Genomic DNA, 15,703 nt, shown 5'->3' on the forward strand with positions numbered 1-15,703 from the left:
CTCCTTGTGTCACGATTCTATGCGCGCTTCGGCTTCTTGTTTCTCGCTGGTAGTTGCGATATACATTTGGTTGACTTCCACTTCTATGCAGCGGGCGGCGTTCGTGGTTTTTATTTTCAATCTTGTTTCCTTGGGGGCTTGTCGCAGTTTTCTGGGTTCATCGGTTTTTGGCTATTTCATCAAGTATTCCTCTTTTGCAACTTACAAGTGTTTTCTCTCTCATATCTCCTTTGGTCATGGCGCGGTCCTATCTATTAAACAAAGCTTGGTTCAATTTTTGGTCTTGCTATATATACTGTGTATGTTCTGGACTTGCCTACCTTGACAGGAGATGACTTGCACTTTTTTACAGTAAGGCTCAATTATAGATTGAATAATCTTTTTGAGAACTGTAGGTATCCAATTCCAATGTTTTGAAATTCCAAGCCTGTATGATAAATGTGTAGTCCCTGGGTTGTCATCGAGTGGGACACTTCCGCTCCAAAAAAAACACGACCCCCGCCAGAGACAAACAAACCATCGCGTCCAACTCCGCACCTCCCCTCTGCCCTCTCGTCCACTTCACCTCTAACAGCCAATTCATACAAAATGTCCGCCTTCGCAGCCTCCGATGACCCAGATGCCCTCGACTACTCCTACACAGAGGCCGACCACACAACCACCACCCCTCCCATCGGTCCACCAGAACAATCCATGAGCTCCCCCGATCCCTCCCACGGCCGCAGCCGCAGCCGCTCCAACAATCCCCTCCTCGGCGATGACAATCCACTCGTCTCCGAGCTGGAGCAGGAAGTGCTAGATGAATACTCCCGGTTACTGCGGAACGTGAACCAGGTACGTCGAGAGATGCAGCCCCTCCTCTACCGGGCCCCGCGATAAAGCCCTCTCTCTTTCCCACGTCGCGTTTTTAGGACAGAAACTAATTTCCTTGCTATTATTCTAGCTCTCTGAAAAAATTGGCGATCTAGCCGGTTCCCCTGCTTCAATGACACTGGATGGTCTGCGCATGCTGGAAAGGAAGACTGCTACTGTGTGCACATTGCTCAAGGCTAGCGTGTACAGTATTGTGTTGCAGCAGCAGATTTGGAATGAGAGTGAAGAGCAGCAACAGCAACAGCAGCAGCAGGGTGAGCAGGAGCGTCAATTCCAGGATCAGGAGTATCAGCATGGTGGGTCTGATGGTGAGGGGGATGTTACTTTCCAGTGAATGTTTTTGCTGGGATCATAATGATGGGGTTCTCTTTGTTGTTTTTCTGTTATTTGTGTTTTTGCTACATATACCCATGGTTTTTTGGTTTTTATGGACTGGCGTGATACTGGAGATATAAGCTCAGGTTGGAATCGGTGTTAAGAGATAGAAATCCACGTTTCAAGACTTGATCGAAGATGTCTGGCTCAGAGCGTAGAAGTATGTAGTCTAGAGCCTCTCTAAGCGATCGAATCTATACCTACGAAGTCATCATTATTAAGGTAAGGTATTGCTTCGAAGCAATGACAGTTCTCTTGGCCTTCGCTAGATAAAATACATACTGCAGTCACGTCGTCGGGTTGTCCAGTCAGTTGTAAGATTTTCCAGCCCAGTAACCATAGTTGCTCCCTTGATATAAGAATTGTTTGTTTGATCCTTTTAAGAGATGACCAGAAAAAAGTACAGATACAAATACATGCAAAAGACACAAGGAGAAGAGAAAGGAAAAAGACACCCATTATATACACGCCGAGAGAAAATGCACGGCTCGATCAGTTGTGAGAGACACGCAGGTCTAGACCTTTCCAGCGTAGTAGACCTTGCGCACATCGACCATCTTACGGCCACGAGCGCGGGCAACTTCCTCGGGATCCCGCTGGCTCATGAGAGCCTCGTAGGCAGCCTTGACAGTGTTCATCTTGTTGCGGGAGCGGCTAACCCGAGCAGCAAGGTCGTGGATACCGGCGGCACGGCACATTTCGTAGATCAGATACTGGACACGGAGACCGAAGCCTGATATAATGTTAGCAGCTGTTACAACGTGTAGAAAGAGGCGATTTGATCATACCTGGAGGACGGTGCATCAACTGCAACTCCACAGCTCCGACTTTGCCGCTCACATCACCAAAGATGGTGCGGTTCTCATATCGGGGAATTGGCTGCATGTTGCGGATGGCGCGGTACTGGGACTGGGTCTTTGCGTCGGCGGCTTCGTCGGACTTGCCCTCACCAACACCAAGCAGACCGTTACCGTTGCCGGCAATAGACAGACGATATGCACGACGGACCTTGCCCAGACGGGTCTGGTTCACGACCGAGTGGGAAACAAGAGTCTTCAATCGGAAGTCGCGAATTTGATTCGCAGTGTAACCCGTGGCGAGGAGAAGGCTCTTCAGGGCATCTGTCATCTCCTCGGCCTGAAGTGAGCGTTCCTTCTCGCCCTTCTCAGCGGCGGTCTTCCGCTCCTCCACACGGGGTTCGTCAATGGTCTCTCCAGGACCGAAGAGATCGGGGACAAGAGCACTGTGGGGGTTCAGCTCGTTCTCCTCCTTGCCATGTGTCAAACGCAGCTCATCCGTGAACTTGACAAAGTCTGCACCCGTTGCATTATCAGGCATCTCCGCGAAGAAACGGCCAAAGTCCTTCACAAAGTCGTCCTCGCTCTTGAGCTTGAAGTTATAGTCCGAGTTCGACTCGGGGGCGCGCACATGTCGGTCGATACCGGGCTCAATGACGGAGAAGTCATCAACGTAGTTCAATTTCAAAGGGTCGTCACGTTCGTTGCACTGCTCAGCCAGGTCCTTGGGGTCAATGGCAGCCTCGCCGGCCTTGACGGCTTCCAACTGCGCGGCCGAGTACTCCTTGGCCAGGTAGGCCTTCTCCTCCTCCGTGTATGGCTTGAAGTCCTCTGGCTTGGGAACCGACTGACTGGAAGCCTCGGGGGCCTTAATGTTCGGGAACTTGGGTTTCCGGTTCGTCAATTGCGCTGGCGATGGGTGGAATTGGCGACGAGGCACTCGCGTGCTTTGCGTGGCAGCACGGGAGAAGCTGCAGAACAGACATCTCGCTGGCCGGGCAAGACTCATTGTGGAAGGGTGATTGGCTCGTTGACTAGCAACACCACTAGCCACGAGCTCTGTAAAGAAAGGAGCGAGATCAACAAATAATGAGCTCAACGACGCTGGGCGAAGAAACGGGCGGAGGTCAACTTCGGGAGGAATTTCTTTGCTCGCCGGGCGGTCAGCACAGGGCCAATCAGCGACTCTGCAGATGCGTTTCTAATAAATTTCCAGAATTTCGAAGTCTCCAACTTTCGCGAACTCGTCGCTATTTGAACTCTCCAATTTACATGTTTGGAGTGCGGTCGCCAGTTTATCGGTTGTCTCATAGCTGGTCCATCCTGACTCGTCCATTGATTCGAGTCCAGTCTACATCGATTGCCTCTTTCCAGCGCTATTCGAATAGTGCGACTACGCCCACCACAAGCATGCCGGACAATCGAAAGAAGCAGTTTGGGGGGAATTTTCGCAAGAAAGCCAAGTTTGACAACAAGAAGAAGAAGAGCAGTGAACATGATGAAGTCTTGCTAGCGGATGTGGATGCACTTCTCAAGCGCAATCGCCCCGAAGAGGACCAGTCCAACATCGACAATGACACGCCAGCTCCCACTCTTCCCGAGACTTTCACTGAGATCGAATTGACGGTATCCGATCTGTCCTCGACCGGAGATGGTCTTGCGCTCTCCGAGAATAAAGACCATGTCTACGTTGTGCCCTTTACAGTTCCTGGCGACAAGGTGCGCGTGAAAGTCATCCGCCACTGTCCCGATCAGTCCTACACTGTCACCGATTTCCTGAGTGTCATTGAGCCAGGCCCGAAACGAAACGATGCGCTTATCAAGTGCCAATACTTCTCAAAGTGCTCCGGGTGTCAATTGCAGATGATGTCGTATGAGGACCAGCTGGCGCATAAGCGGCGCATTGTGGAGAAGGCCTACGCCAACTTCTCTGGGTTGATCCCGGAATTGGTCCCTTCTATCGGCGAAACATTCCCCTCGCCCATGCAATACGGATATCGCACGAAGCTTACACCACACTTTGCCCAAGGAGGCGCAAAGAAGAAGTCGAATGCCGATCAAGAGGAAGTCAAGGTGCCCCCAATTGGCTTCTGCTACAAGAACCGGAGAACGGATATGGATATCGAGGACTGCCCATTGGGAACCGATATCGTGCGACGCGGTCTCAAGAGTGAGCGCAAACGTGTTGCTGAGAACATTCGCTCTTATAAGAGGGGCGCAACCCTCTTGATGCGGGAATCTACCTCTCGCATTGCCAAGGATGAATCCGGGGCAGAGACTGGTGTCAAAGACGTTAATGGACTGACATCAACCGAGGGTGCCGATACAGGCGACGTGATTCGCACTGATCGCGGCAGTTATATCGAGGAAAAGCGCTGTATCACCGACAACAATGCTACGACAGTCGAGTACGTCGATGACTTCATTTTCAGCAACAAGGCCGGTGCCTTCTTCCAGAACAACAATTCCATTCTCTCCGGATTTACCGAGTTCATCCGTTCTCACGCTCTCCCTCCCAACAATGATCAAGATTCTACCCCCATCAAGTACCTTCTCGACGCCTACTCGGGTTCTGGTCTGTTCACAATCACTCTGTCAACCATCTTCAAGTCCAGTCTCGGTGTTGATGTCGCTGGCGACTCCATCGTCTCTGCTCGCGAAAACGCCAAGGCCAATAATTTGCCCAACACGGGCTTTGCCGCCGCGGATGCCGCTGTCCTGTTCAAGGACGTCCCCTACCCACCTGACCAGACTCTGCTTGTCATTGATCCGCCTCGCAAGGGCTGCTCGGAGGACTTCCTCCAGCAACTCCTTGAATTCAAGCCTCGTCGAGTTGTCTACGTCAGTTGCAATGTCCATACCCAGGCTCGGGATGTGGCCGTCATGGTGCAAGGTGACGAGAAGCAGAACGTGCGATACGAGATTGAGAGCATTCGTGGATTTGATTTCTTCCCGCAGACCGGCCATGTGGAGGGTGTGGCCATCTTGAACCGTACCTCTTTCCCTAAAGGTGACTCCATTTGAAGTCGGAGGATTTGAATATAATGTTTTGTTATCCGGGGTTTTTAGGGTTGGCTGAACTTGATTTTACCTGTCTGATACTGCATACTGCTGCTGGCGTTGAGTCTGAAGGCAAATACCAAAAAGCATTCTTGGGCGAAGGAGATTTTTGCATTTTTATTTCAAATACGCTTCTGATAATATCAAAGAATTCAACAACCACAATCTCCTTCTATCTACTTGGGAACCAGATACAGCAAGCTGAGAACCCAGCGCCATGCCGCCCGCTTTGGATACAAACAGGAAATCGAGAAGCACCAAGGAAAGCAGGTCAAGGAAAAGAAAATGAGAAACTAACGGACTATGAACAAGAGTATCCAGCTACACCGGCTGACAAAGGACACGATAAGAAATAAGTTTGTGATACCCACCCTAGGAGCTTCCGGGTCCACCCAGCAGAGCGAATCTCCGCACGATGCTGGGACCGATCTCGTCGTACTCGGCCTTGGTGTGGCAGTAGCTCCGGAACTCAGGCGTCTGACCCAGCAGGCTGCCTCCGAACCAGGGGCCGTGCCGCTGGCGCTTGTGTGTGACGACCGCGACATCCAAACCACCGCTGCGAGCACCGCCGCTGCGAGCCTCGGAGGCACGAATACGAGCATCCACCAGGTGACGAATATCACGCTGTAGACGACGGCCGAAGTCCTTGTACAGGGTGGAACCACCGGACAACACAATATTCTTGTAGAGGCCTCGTCGCACATCAATGGGGGAGGACTGGATAACACCATCGACGACGTTGGGGAGCGGGGTCAGGAAGTCGGACGAGTAGATTTCGGGATTGAAGAAGATCTCGGGGGCCAGGAAACGCTCGTAGCCAACGTCGATAGAAACGCTGCGGCCATTGGGCGAGGTAACAGTGTGCTTCAGGAAGCGATCGGGCTCGCGGTCGTAGCGCGCGAATTCTTTGACAATATCCGGGCTGACGTAGCAGTACTCCTCCTTGACCTTCTCGGCGGTCTTCAAGCTGCTGTCGGGCTCGCCGCGGTCACGCAACAAGCTTTGCACGAAATATGTGATGTCTCGGCCGGCAATGGGAATACTCTTGATAGAAGATCCAATGACGTAGCCCTCGGCCACGGGAATAACGTGGGTGACACCGTCGCCGGAATCGATGACAGTACCAGTAAGCGATCGGTCAGTGACCTTTGAGGACGTCCATGATGCGGCGAGAGCAAGGACAGCTTGCACGGCAATGTAAAGACCAGCACAGTTGAAGGACTCGAACATGATCTCAGCGGTATTTTCGCGGTTCTCGGGGGGATTGAGTGGCTATATTTCATTTCATGTCAGCGGCTCTGGATTCGTGTGTACAATGTGTCTCGTGTGCGGGGAAGCTGCAATAAACAATTCGTCTTACCGGTTCAGTCAGGAGGAAGTAGTGATCTTCAGGCTCAACACGGAGGTATTTGAAAATCGAGTTTGACCAGAATCGCTCCATGTGGTCCCAGTTCTCAATCTGACCATGGCGGATCGGGTAGTTGACACCATAGCCCGGGCCGTTGCCCGCTGCTAGGGCCTCGTCACCAATAAAGAAGTCAAGATCCTCTGTGCCGCGCTTTGCAGACAAGTGGGAGCTGCCACCACCGCTACCACCCAGGAAGGATGGCTTGTTCGCAACAGCAGGCCGCGAACCGGCGGAGCTCCCAGCGCTCCCAGCACCAGCCTTGGTCGCAATTGCAGTCGGGAAGACGAAGGAGGGTGAATCGTTACCGGCAAATCCTATAGTTGCAGACAGGGGAAATGTCAGTCTACTGCTGCAAGGTCCGGTCCGAATATCATGATAACAGGCTCCCGCGTGAGGCACCTACCAAGCTTGGAGTAACCGGTACCGCTAGAGGAGGGTGTGCGGTCAGCATCAGAGTCAATTCTGGTATATTGGCGCAACTTACTTGTCCATGACAACGGCAGGAGTTTGGGACGCCATGGCGAATACTGGGTCGCAATGCCAATCCGGTCACAAAGAGTGCGTATGCCCGGTGCCTTTTGGAAGGGGGGGGGGGGGAATGAGGTCAACCGTGGCGGAGCTCAGGCAGACAAGGCGGGGAGGAGAGTTATGTAAGCACCAGTCACGTCCCAGATCATGTGCCAGCCAAAATTATATCAAGTTGGATAGTAGTAGAGAGGAACTACATACATTATACAATCTATTTAGAAGTGATGCTCAATTAGATGACGCCATAAGGGGGGAAACACTCCGGTCATCGTGGGTCTGATAGAGTACAAACACTCAATCGCCGCGGCGTTCACTCCAGCGTTGATGCGACGAAAATAGAAGGCGCACTTGGCAGCATCCCAGTGATTCTAATGAGGGAACCTTCCGGCGAATGAAAGTGGGATATGTTTTATTTGCCATACTTACCTACACGTCTGATCAAACCTGATCATCGCAAACCCTCCTTATTTTTATGGGGAGTCTCCCATGACACGCTCTTTATCCTTCCTCTCGCATTCTTACTTTCCATCGCAAACGCAACTCCGTTTCGTCGGATCTCTTCTCTCGCTTCGTCCCCCTCTACCAAGAGTCCTGTGCCCCTTCAGTACTGGTATTCCAGTATTGTAGGGTCATACACACTCACATCACTGCTCAGTCTAGCTCAATCGCTTGTTTTTCGTTACAGTAAGTGTTGAGTCTTGGTTCTCTCGCTCCCCAGCTCGGCATCACCTAACTGGCTCGGACAGGCGATTGACCTCACCTGGCGACAACAGTCTTCCCTAACCTGACAACTAATACAATCTGAGGGCTCAATCGCTCGTCAGATCGTCAAAATGGTTAATGAGAACCTGAAGCAAGGCCTCTATGCCATTTTTGTGCATGCTGGGGCCGGCTACCACTCCCGCGAGAACGAGACTAAGCATCTCGAGGCTTGCCGGCTGTATGTATATCATGATCTTTTCTCTGACAGACTCGAAACTTCACTAATTTGGTACACAGTGCGGCTCAGGCTGGAATAAATGTCTTGCGCAATGGTGGTACCGCCGTTGACGCCGTGGAAATGGCCGTCATGATGCTGGAAGACTCGGTGATCACCAACGCGGGCTACGGCAGCAACCTGAATGCTCAGGGTAGGGTTGAAAGTGATGCATCGATTGTCGACCATTTTGGTCGCAGTGGTGCTTGTGGCGCCGTTCCCTGTAAGTGATTCTTACCCTCCATAACTTCTTCTTGGCCTCGCCTGTGACTGACGCGATGGTATAGCTGTCAAGAATCCGATCATGCTTGCTCGCAAGATCTATGATCAGGCTTACAAGGCCCCTGGATTGTCCCGTGTCCCGCCGAACTTCCTTGCCGGTGACGGAGCTGCTGACTTTGCCTGGATTAACGGGATCGATCTTGTTCCGGACGATGATCTGATTGCGCCTGGTGCAAGAGCCCGTTACGTGTCTTGGTGCAAAGAAATTGCTGAGTGGGAGGCTGAGAACCCCGAGGAAGCTGCAAAGACTCCGTACAGGGATTGGATGCGTCGTCCGGGAACCTCCGTGCCGACTCGCATCACTCAAATGGAAATTGATACCTCGGTTACAGAGGAAGTGCGTGCTGTTCCCAGACTCGGCAGCGGCCTTACCGGTCTTAGCAATCCTTCCCTGCTGAGGAATGGAAAATCTTTGGATGGTCCTCGTTCGATTCCCCAGTCCGACAGCGCGTCGTCGGAGGCTCCCGCATCCAGTGAGGCTGCTTCTACTGGCCAGGATCAATCGGCGCCTGCTGGAACCTCTGATGGGTCTGGCGCGAAGAAAGACTCGATCTCTGACACTGTTGGCGTCATTGCAGTTGACATGTTCGGCAACATCGCTGCAGGATCCTCGTCCGGGGGTATCGGTATGAAGCATCGAGGCCGAGTGGGACCCGCGGCGTTGATCGGTATCGGCACTCATGTCATGCCAGTCGATCCAACCGATCCTGAAGAAACTACCGTGGCTGCTGTCACTTCCGGGACTGGCGAGCACATTGCCACCACATTCGCTGCCAGTACCTGCTGCGCCCGCGTCTGCTACAGCCAGCGAATGGGTCAAGCCGGTTGCTTTGAAAATGTGAGCGAAGAGGAGGCCATCAGCGCAATGGTCAAGAATGAATTCGCACGTAAGTAACCCCTTCCTCGTTTATCCATATCTTTATATCTCGATTGATGTTGATTGAGACACTCCCAGGTCATCCCGCTGTCGTACACAGCGAGTTTCCAGGCTCGGTTGGAATCTTGTGTGTCAAGAAGAATGAAGACGGCATTGTTTTCCACTTTGCTCATAACACCGAGTCCTTTGTGAGTTGCGATAAGAGTCCCCTCCCTTGAATTACCAGCTAACCTGCCATCTCAGGCTGTCGGATCCATGTCCAGTTACGACTCTGCGCCGTCTTGCCTCATGTCTCGCAGCGCTCGCCGTGGCGCCGTTGCTCAGGGAGGAGTCAAGTACACCCCTCGCGAGTAGGTTGCATCAGTTCCACTTTCCTTTTCGTTGTGGCTACTGATGTTATCTCCTTGTTTTAATCAGACCCACGGACAACCCCAACGATAAGGACAAGAAGAGAAAGCGGAAGTGAACAAAGTCCTTGGGTGCTTGAATGGTCAGCCTTGCTGGCACACCTGATGGATCGCCATTGCAAAGGACTCTGGTGCATGAACCCGCTGCATCCAACGTGTTTTCTTTGATTTTGGCCCCTCGGCATTTCCGGCGTTTTTCTCTGCATAGTGACCAAGGTTGATCCTTTTGTCTTGGTGGCATCGTCTTTGTTTGCCCTGCACATATCTTGGTTGCTTTCGCTTTGTTTCCCTTTCCCAAGCAGTGAATACCCCGGCCGGCTAGTGTGTTTTTGTATCAAGTTTATGGGCCTTGCGCATACTTCATTGGGGCATTACTTCGATTTGCTTTGATTTCCTAGATAACCTAGAAAATTCACAATCATATGCCCAGTACTATGTTTTCTTTCGATCATATTGTAGTGTATATTTGACTTCTCGAGTCCAGCGAGAAGGGGCAGCTACATAAATTATTTTCTTCTTTAGATTCTAGGTAGATCCAAATTCCATTATCCAGGTCCAGGAGTCGGCGTCCCCGTGGACATGGGTGTCCCAACCGTCGAAGTCCCATTAGCCCGCTTCTTCTTTTTCTTCTTTCTCGGGATGAGAGCCGGTTTGGACCCAAAATCACCCACGTCAAGGGGAGTGCCGCAGGTCAAACAGTCATTTCCGGGTGGTGGCTCGCAGAAGATACTGAGGCAGATGGAGCAGACGTAACCGATATCCACCACACGCCGGTGACAGAAGCAAGCCGCGCGGAAATCCACATCTACCCGTGTCGGAAGAACTAGGTGTCTTCGCGAGCGCTGATCTGGCAAAAACGCCATCATCAGATACTGCAGCAGACCGCGCGGCTCGGAGAGAGCCATATACACGCCCTTAGTGGCGTCGCAGGCCTGTTGCAGGAAGACCGCATCACCGCTGAGCTTACACACATCGATGGGGATGTGTAATCGCTGGCAGGCGAATATACTGTTCATGACGGGGATGTATTGGTGCGCCGAGTCGCTGGATCCGCTCACCGAGACGATCAGGATTCGACTTTGGAGGCGTTCGTCGTCGTTCGAGGCGGAGTATCGGCCGGGTCCGGTCCCTGCTGCTCCTGCTCCTGCGCTTGCGCCTCCGCTGCCGCCATCACCGGCGGCATCTTCTAAGTCTGCGCCGCCGTGTTCCTCGGCCCAGGCGATGGTTCGCCGGTTGATGTTGCTCAGTGCTAATGTCAGAGCACCGGCGAGCATGGTTGAAGTGTTGCCGCGGAGGTCATCGCTGCTTGTCGAGTCCATGAGCTCTTTCAGTTTCCTCGTGACTTGCTCCTCTACCAAGCGGAATGGTCGGTATTTGTTTGTCTGTGGTGCTGCTACGCTATCTCCATTCATTGAGACGTCTCCGTCTGGATCCGCGGATTCTTGTGAGATGGCATCGTTATGGACAGGATATAGCCATATTGCTTTTGTAGTGTGGGAAGCAACTACTGCGACTTCGTTGGCGTAGTTACAGGCGAGGTGGGCGTTGATGAAAACGAGAATGTTCGCAACGGCTTTTGAAAGTGGCAGGGAACCTTCAAGCGCTGCCCAGGCGTGTGGGTTTGTATCAAGGACGACAGTGAGAAGAGAGGGAGCGAGGTCTGAAAGCTTCGTTAGAGATGAGTTTGGACGAAAGCCTAGCAAAGGGCAGGGTACAGACCTGTCGCGCCGAGCTCGTAATGCTCGGAGGCATCGACGGAATTCATGGTGCTAGGAGGGTCAATGAGGGTGGAGGTTCATGATGAGGTAGGCAAGCCCTTGGAGGATTCAATGAGAGTCCAAGAGAGTAAAGAATGAGTGTATCTGCAGCTTGATGAACCCTCCCCGGGGATCTTGGATAGTGGACTATTGGGAGTGAAGCAGCTCGGCGACAAAGATCCAGCTCCGCGATAAGACTCGTCACGGGGTGATAAGGCCGATCGCAGGCTAGAAACCGGGGTATCGGACATCGGATTCTTGATTGCTTTGTTTTTCATGTAGTCTCACCGGGACTAAAATAGTTTATTCAAAGATTTGATAAGCTGGATTGAATAATGAGTCTTGTTATGACTAGATACTAGACTATACAATAAATGTCCTCGGGGGTTGTACCTTATTTCTCTCGGGTAGGTGGCCGAAAGCTGTCGGAGTATATATCTCAACTACCTAAGTTAGTGCATGGATCTAAGCTGACAACCTTATCTTTCACCAACGCCGATGATGACATCCGGACACCCTAGGTAGGCGCCGCTGATGTGTCACACATGTCTCATCAGCTCTCCCTCCACTTTACTCCATTTTCCGAGCCTTTAGGATCTTCCGGAGTGGGCGACGATGATCTCGGGAACCCACCGTGGCTATGATAGCGTATACTCAGTATGCAGGAGACTGGATTTAATCATTCAAGAACAGCGCTTCGCTACAAGCTTCCTCGAATCACGATTTGAATCAATGCAGAGATATGTCCCACATGATCGGGCCTCGGGGTTTGTACCGCGTTTAGTTCATCCTGTTGGGATGTAGAATACCCCCCTTTTTTTGGCACGTCCGTTGAGCTATTGATAGTCCGGTAACTTTGATACAGGACAAAAGGATCGTACTAGAAGAGACAAGGGGAGCAGTAGGATTGACCGTGCCAAAACCGAGTCTCTGCAGGAGTCAGATTTCAGGGTTATCAGCAACGTGATGGTATTCGTCGCTGTGGTTGGTCTTATCAGGGAGGATTGATAATGAGCATTCGTGGCCGAAATGGCGTTACAGGGTCATAAATACACTGATACAGCTGCACAGACATGGACAGACATGGATAGCCCATGTTTAATCGGTTTAGTATGCTTGCCCCGCGGACAGTAGTGGGGGGAACTGTACGCCGGTAATCTAATGGTTTTGGGAATACCGTATAGTCCGTCTACAACCCCCATCTTGTATACTGTTCTGCAATCTGCACTGCTCAGCCAAGCAGGCCAAGAGTAAATAATTCATTGATCGCCGAGAGAGCCTCCACGAATCCTCTGTATTGCTTTTCCCTCTTTCTTTCTCCTCATCCAGTTGACGTGGCTCTTAACACTCTCACCTGTTTTTGGACGGTAGTTGTTGCGCCGTGGATCTGATAAATCCGCGGTCTCCCACTTATCTCCTTCCCTCCGCCTCCTCCGCCTACCCGCCGTCCACCCCCTCCACTCCGAAAAAGAAAAAAAAGCTGCCGTCGCCAGCTGTCAATTCTCCCCCCTCTACGCGTTCGCTCGAATATATCCCATCGAACACTCGGAATATTACACTTGCCCTGCAGCGTGCTGCTCTCCAGCATCCCTGCAATGGTCCAAGCAACGGGCGAAGAGCGCGCTGTTCACCTGGCACGGGAGGCTGTCGAGCTGTTTGACGCTGGCCACCGCGAGGTATGTATTACTCTTGTCGACAACATGCGGGTTTCGAAAGCATCTAATGGGTATGAATCTATTCTAGGCTGCATCTCGCAATCTTAGAGAAGCGCTCTCTATTACGAAGGACAATCCCAATGTGAAAGCCGCCTTTCTCAAAATCCAGCAAGAAGAAGAAAGTGGCCACCCGCTCCTTGACCTCTGCCGCCGTTTCACAGCCCGCAAGGACGAGACTGCCGGAAAGGAAGCCGCCGCATATCTCCGCACAGATAGTTTGAAGCCTCCAGAGAATGTTGCATTGGAGTCGTTGAAATTACTGTTGGACCAGCGGGCGCATACCCTCTCAGAGCTCCAGGATGAAATTATCTCGGGGCTCGTCCGTCAAAACGTCAGCGTGCGCCAGTACTTTTCCAATCAGCTCCAGGTGTCCGTGACTACTTTCTTTGACGAGATCTACGACCGTGGCGATGGTGCAGCGGTCTGCCTAGACACGGTGGTTTTGGACCCCAATGTCTGGCCGTCTGAGGATATGCGTTCACACTGCGAGAGTGAGCTCTTCCAGCTTTTCTTGGCTAAATTGATGGAATCTGGCCATGATTTGGATGGCCGCTCTTTGAAGGGTATTACTCGACTTCTTGCGGTGGACGCCGACCGCCTGCAACATTTGGTCGATGACGAAGGATTCGAGGTCATTTTGACATCGCTCGACAATCGACTCCCGCTTGAGTTGCGTAGCCAAGCTACTTTGGCGACCGCAAAATACCTAGAGGTGGCGAAAGAAACTGGCGAGAGGCAATTCTCGGCTTTGGTTACCGCGATGATTGGCAAGGGCCGTTTGAACGACCTGATCATTGCGTTCTCTGCGGTGGCTGCTGTCTTCCCAGTCGTTCCCACTGCAGCGGCTGGTGTCTTCTTGTCCGACGATTTCATGCAAGCATTGAAGCCGTTGGCGACCCGAGACGCGCCGCGCAAGAAGGTGGAAGTCTCTATACTAGAGCTGCTTAATGCAGCATGCATTAACCGCCCCTGCCGGGAAGCGGTTACCAAAAACTTCTCCGAATGGCTTTCACATACCCTGACGAACGGCAGTGATGAAGGCTCAGAGCTGGCAGCGGTGGTTTTGGCGAAGATTCGTACTTCCGAAGCCACCCAGTCCTCTGCCAAAAACGGTGAGCTCCAGGAGGAACACACGGGAGTCACTGATTTGGTGCAACGTTTCAAGGGACTAATGTCTGAACCCAAGGTTGAAAATATTGCCCATGCGATTGAGGGCTTGGCCTACTCATCCGTGCAGCCTTCTGTCAAGGAGCAGCTTGCGAAGGACCCTACGTTTATGCGCGGTTTGATTAGCGTTTTGAAGCAACATGCAACCGACTCCTCCGTGCTCTACGGCGGCTTGATGATCATCCTGAACCTCATCAAATTCCTTCCAAGACTTTCCGACGAACAAAAGAAGATGTCGCAGCTGAAGAATTACGCGGACGCTTCTACCGGCAAGGCGCAGGCTCCCACCGACCCCCGGGACGAAGACGATGCAGTCCTGGAACGCTGTGGTATTGTTATTGATGCGGGTGCCATGGCTCTCTTGGTGGAAGGTGGCCGAGTTGCTTTGCCTTCAACCAACGACCTCACCGCTAAGATACTGTTGGCCCTGGCACGGCGGCCGAAATCACGAGGCACTCTGGCTCAACAAGGTGCCATCAAACTTCTACTGGGTCTTTCCATTCCCAAGCAAGGCCAATCTGCTGTTCACTCCGAGACAACTCACAATGCGTCGCATGCGCTGGCTCGAATTCTGATTTCCGTCGACCCTTCACATGTCTTTCCGTCGACTGGATTCCCTCAGGCGACCTCTCCCGTACGCCCTTTGCTTTCTCTCCTAGCGTCACCCGAGGGTGCTACAATCTCTGTGGACCAACCCCGCGACCTCCTGCCTATATTTGAAAGCTTGCTTGCCCTCACCAACCTTGCCTCCTATCCCCGTGATGACTCCCCCGCTGAATTGATTGTGCGAGAAGGTTGGTCGGTCATCGAAGAACTCCTCTTGTCCAGTAACTCTCGTGTGCAGCGGGCTGCCTGCGAGCTGGTCTGTAACCTGATGACCTGTGAATCCGGCATCATCAAATTCGCTGATGCCACCAAGCGGGCCTCGCAGCGACTTCACATTATACTTGCGCTCACCGACGCGGACGACTCGGCCACTCGGCGAGCAGCGGGTGGCGCGATTGCCATGCTGACCGAGTATGATGCGGCAGTGGCGGCAGTGTTGGAGCGACCGCACGGGGTGGAGTTGTTGCTGGGCCTGTGCCAGGAAGATGACGATGATCTGGTTCACCGGGGTGTTGTCTGTGTGTACAACCTCACCACGGCGTCTGGTGACATGGGAGCTCGTGCGAGAGCTGCCGTTCAAACTGCCGGGGGCATCGATGTCTTAACCACGTGCCTCAAGAAAACGTCCAACTCGGCGGTGTTACAGACCGGCGTGGAGGCATTGAAGCCGCTTGTGCAACCACAGTCGTGACGAGTTGCTCTTCCATGACTGTACCTTCTTTCTCACCGGGGCTCTCTGGCAGAGCGTTGAAAGGGCCAGCATTTTTACATTGACTATTCGCATACCGGGGAATTCGGAACCAGGATCTCGGGCTAAGGGAAAGCCTAGTGGAGTTAGTCGTTTCTTTGCTTTTTTTCGCTTCTGCTTTTTGAGG

The 15,703-nt window shown here is 52.4% G+C and overlaps 7 protein-coding genes across 7 annotated transcripts; 4 read left to right on the forward strand and 3 right to left on the reverse strand.

The window, feature by feature from the left end:
* Window positions 1–447: 447 nt before the first annotated feature.
* On the forward strand, window positions 448–1,387 carry N7473_005087 (DASH complex subunit DAD3 family protein). Its single transcript, XM_057151027.1, has 2 exons — window positions 448–834; window positions 944–1,387. The coding sequence occupies exons 1-2, from the start codon at window positions 589–591 to the stop codon at window positions 1,205–1,207; spliced, it is 510 nt and encodes a 169-aa protein (XP_057011137.1). The 5' UTR covers window positions 448–588; the 3' UTR covers window positions 1,208–1,387.
* A 376-nt stretch (window positions 1,388–1,763) lies between these two features.
* On the reverse strand, window positions 1,764–3,054 carry N7473_005088 (mitochondrial 37S ribosomal protein uS5m; the record flags this gene model as incomplete). Its single annotated transcript, XM_057151028.1, has 2 exons — window positions 1,764–1,981; window positions 2,037–3,054. The coding sequence occupies 2 exons, from the start codon at window positions 3,052–3,054 to the stop codon at window positions 1,764–1,766; spliced, it is 1,236 nt and encodes a 411-aa protein (XP_057011138.1).
* A 401-nt stretch (window positions 3,055–3,455) lies between these two features.
* N7473_005089 (tRNA (uracil(54)-C(5))-methyltransferase) lies at window positions 3,456–5,069 on the forward strand (the record flags this gene model as incomplete). Its single annotated transcript, XM_057151029.1, has 1 exon — window positions 3,456–5,069. The coding sequence occupies one exon, from the start codon at window positions 3,456–3,458 to the stop codon at window positions 5,067–5,069; it is 1,614 nt and encodes a 537-aa protein (XP_057011139.1).
* Window positions 5,070–5,477: 408 nt separating this feature from the next.
* Window positions 5,478–7,032, reverse strand: N7473_005090 (actin-related protein 3; the record flags this gene model as incomplete). The annotated part of the gene is made up of 4 exons (XM_057151030.1): window positions 5,478–6,377; window positions 6,466–6,827; window positions 6,917–6,939; window positions 6,998–7,032. The coding sequence occupies 4 exons, from the start codon at window positions 7,030–7,032 to the stop codon at window positions 5,478–5,480; spliced, it is 1,320 nt and encodes a 439-aa protein (XP_057011140.1).
* An 842-nt stretch (window positions 7,033–7,874) lies between these two features.
* On the forward strand, window positions 7,875–9,642 carry N7473_005091 (threonine aspartase 1; the record flags this gene model as incomplete). Its single annotated transcript, XM_057151031.1, has 6 exons — window positions 7,875–7,981; window positions 8,041–8,240; window positions 8,305–9,186; window positions 9,255–9,364; window positions 9,420–9,526; window positions 9,594–9,642. 6 exons carry the CDS (start codon window positions 7,875–7,877, stop codon window positions 9,640–9,642), a joined length of 1,455 nt encoding a protein of 484 aa, XP_057011141.1.
* A 486-nt stretch (window positions 9,643–10,128) lies between these two features.
* N7473_005092 (TFIIH/NER complex subunit TFB4) lies at window positions 10,129–11,348 on the reverse strand (the record flags this gene model as incomplete). Its single annotated transcript, XM_057151032.1, has 2 exons — window positions 10,129–11,243; window positions 11,303–11,348. The coding sequence occupies 2 exons, from the start codon at window positions 11,346–11,348 to the stop codon at window positions 10,129–10,131; spliced, it is 1,161 nt and encodes a 386-aa protein (XP_057011142.1).
* A 1,587-nt stretch (window positions 11,349–12,935) lies between these two features.
* Window positions 12,936–15,519, forward strand: N7473_005093 (UNC45-central domain-containing protein; the record flags this gene model as incomplete). The annotated part of the gene is made up of 2 exons (XM_057151033.1): window positions 12,936–13,016; window positions 13,084–15,519. 2 exons carry the CDS (start codon window positions 12,936–12,938, stop codon window positions 15,517–15,519), a joined length of 2,517 nt encoding a protein of 838 aa, XP_057011143.1.
* Between the last annotated feature and the right edge of the window lie 184 nt (window positions 15,520–15,703).

This window comes from Penicillium subrubescens, assembly GCF_028828155.1.
Source record: "Penicillium subrubescens strain IBT 31985 chromosome Unknown utg000003l_segment0_segment0, whole genome shotgun sequence".
In the NCBI taxonomy this organism is placed as follows: Eukaryota; Fungi; Ascomycota; class Eurotiomycetes; order Eurotiales; family Aspergillaceae; genus Penicillium; species Penicillium subrubescens.

Coding starts and splice junctions, on each gene's coding strand:
- N7473_005087 (XM_057151027.1), top strand. CDS start 589: ATGTCCGCCTTCGCAGCCTCCGATGACCCAGATGCCCTCGACTACTCC. Junction 835..943: donor TACTGCGGAACGTGAACCAG/GTACGTCGAGAG, acceptor CTATTATTCTAG/CTCTCTGAAAAAATTGGCGA.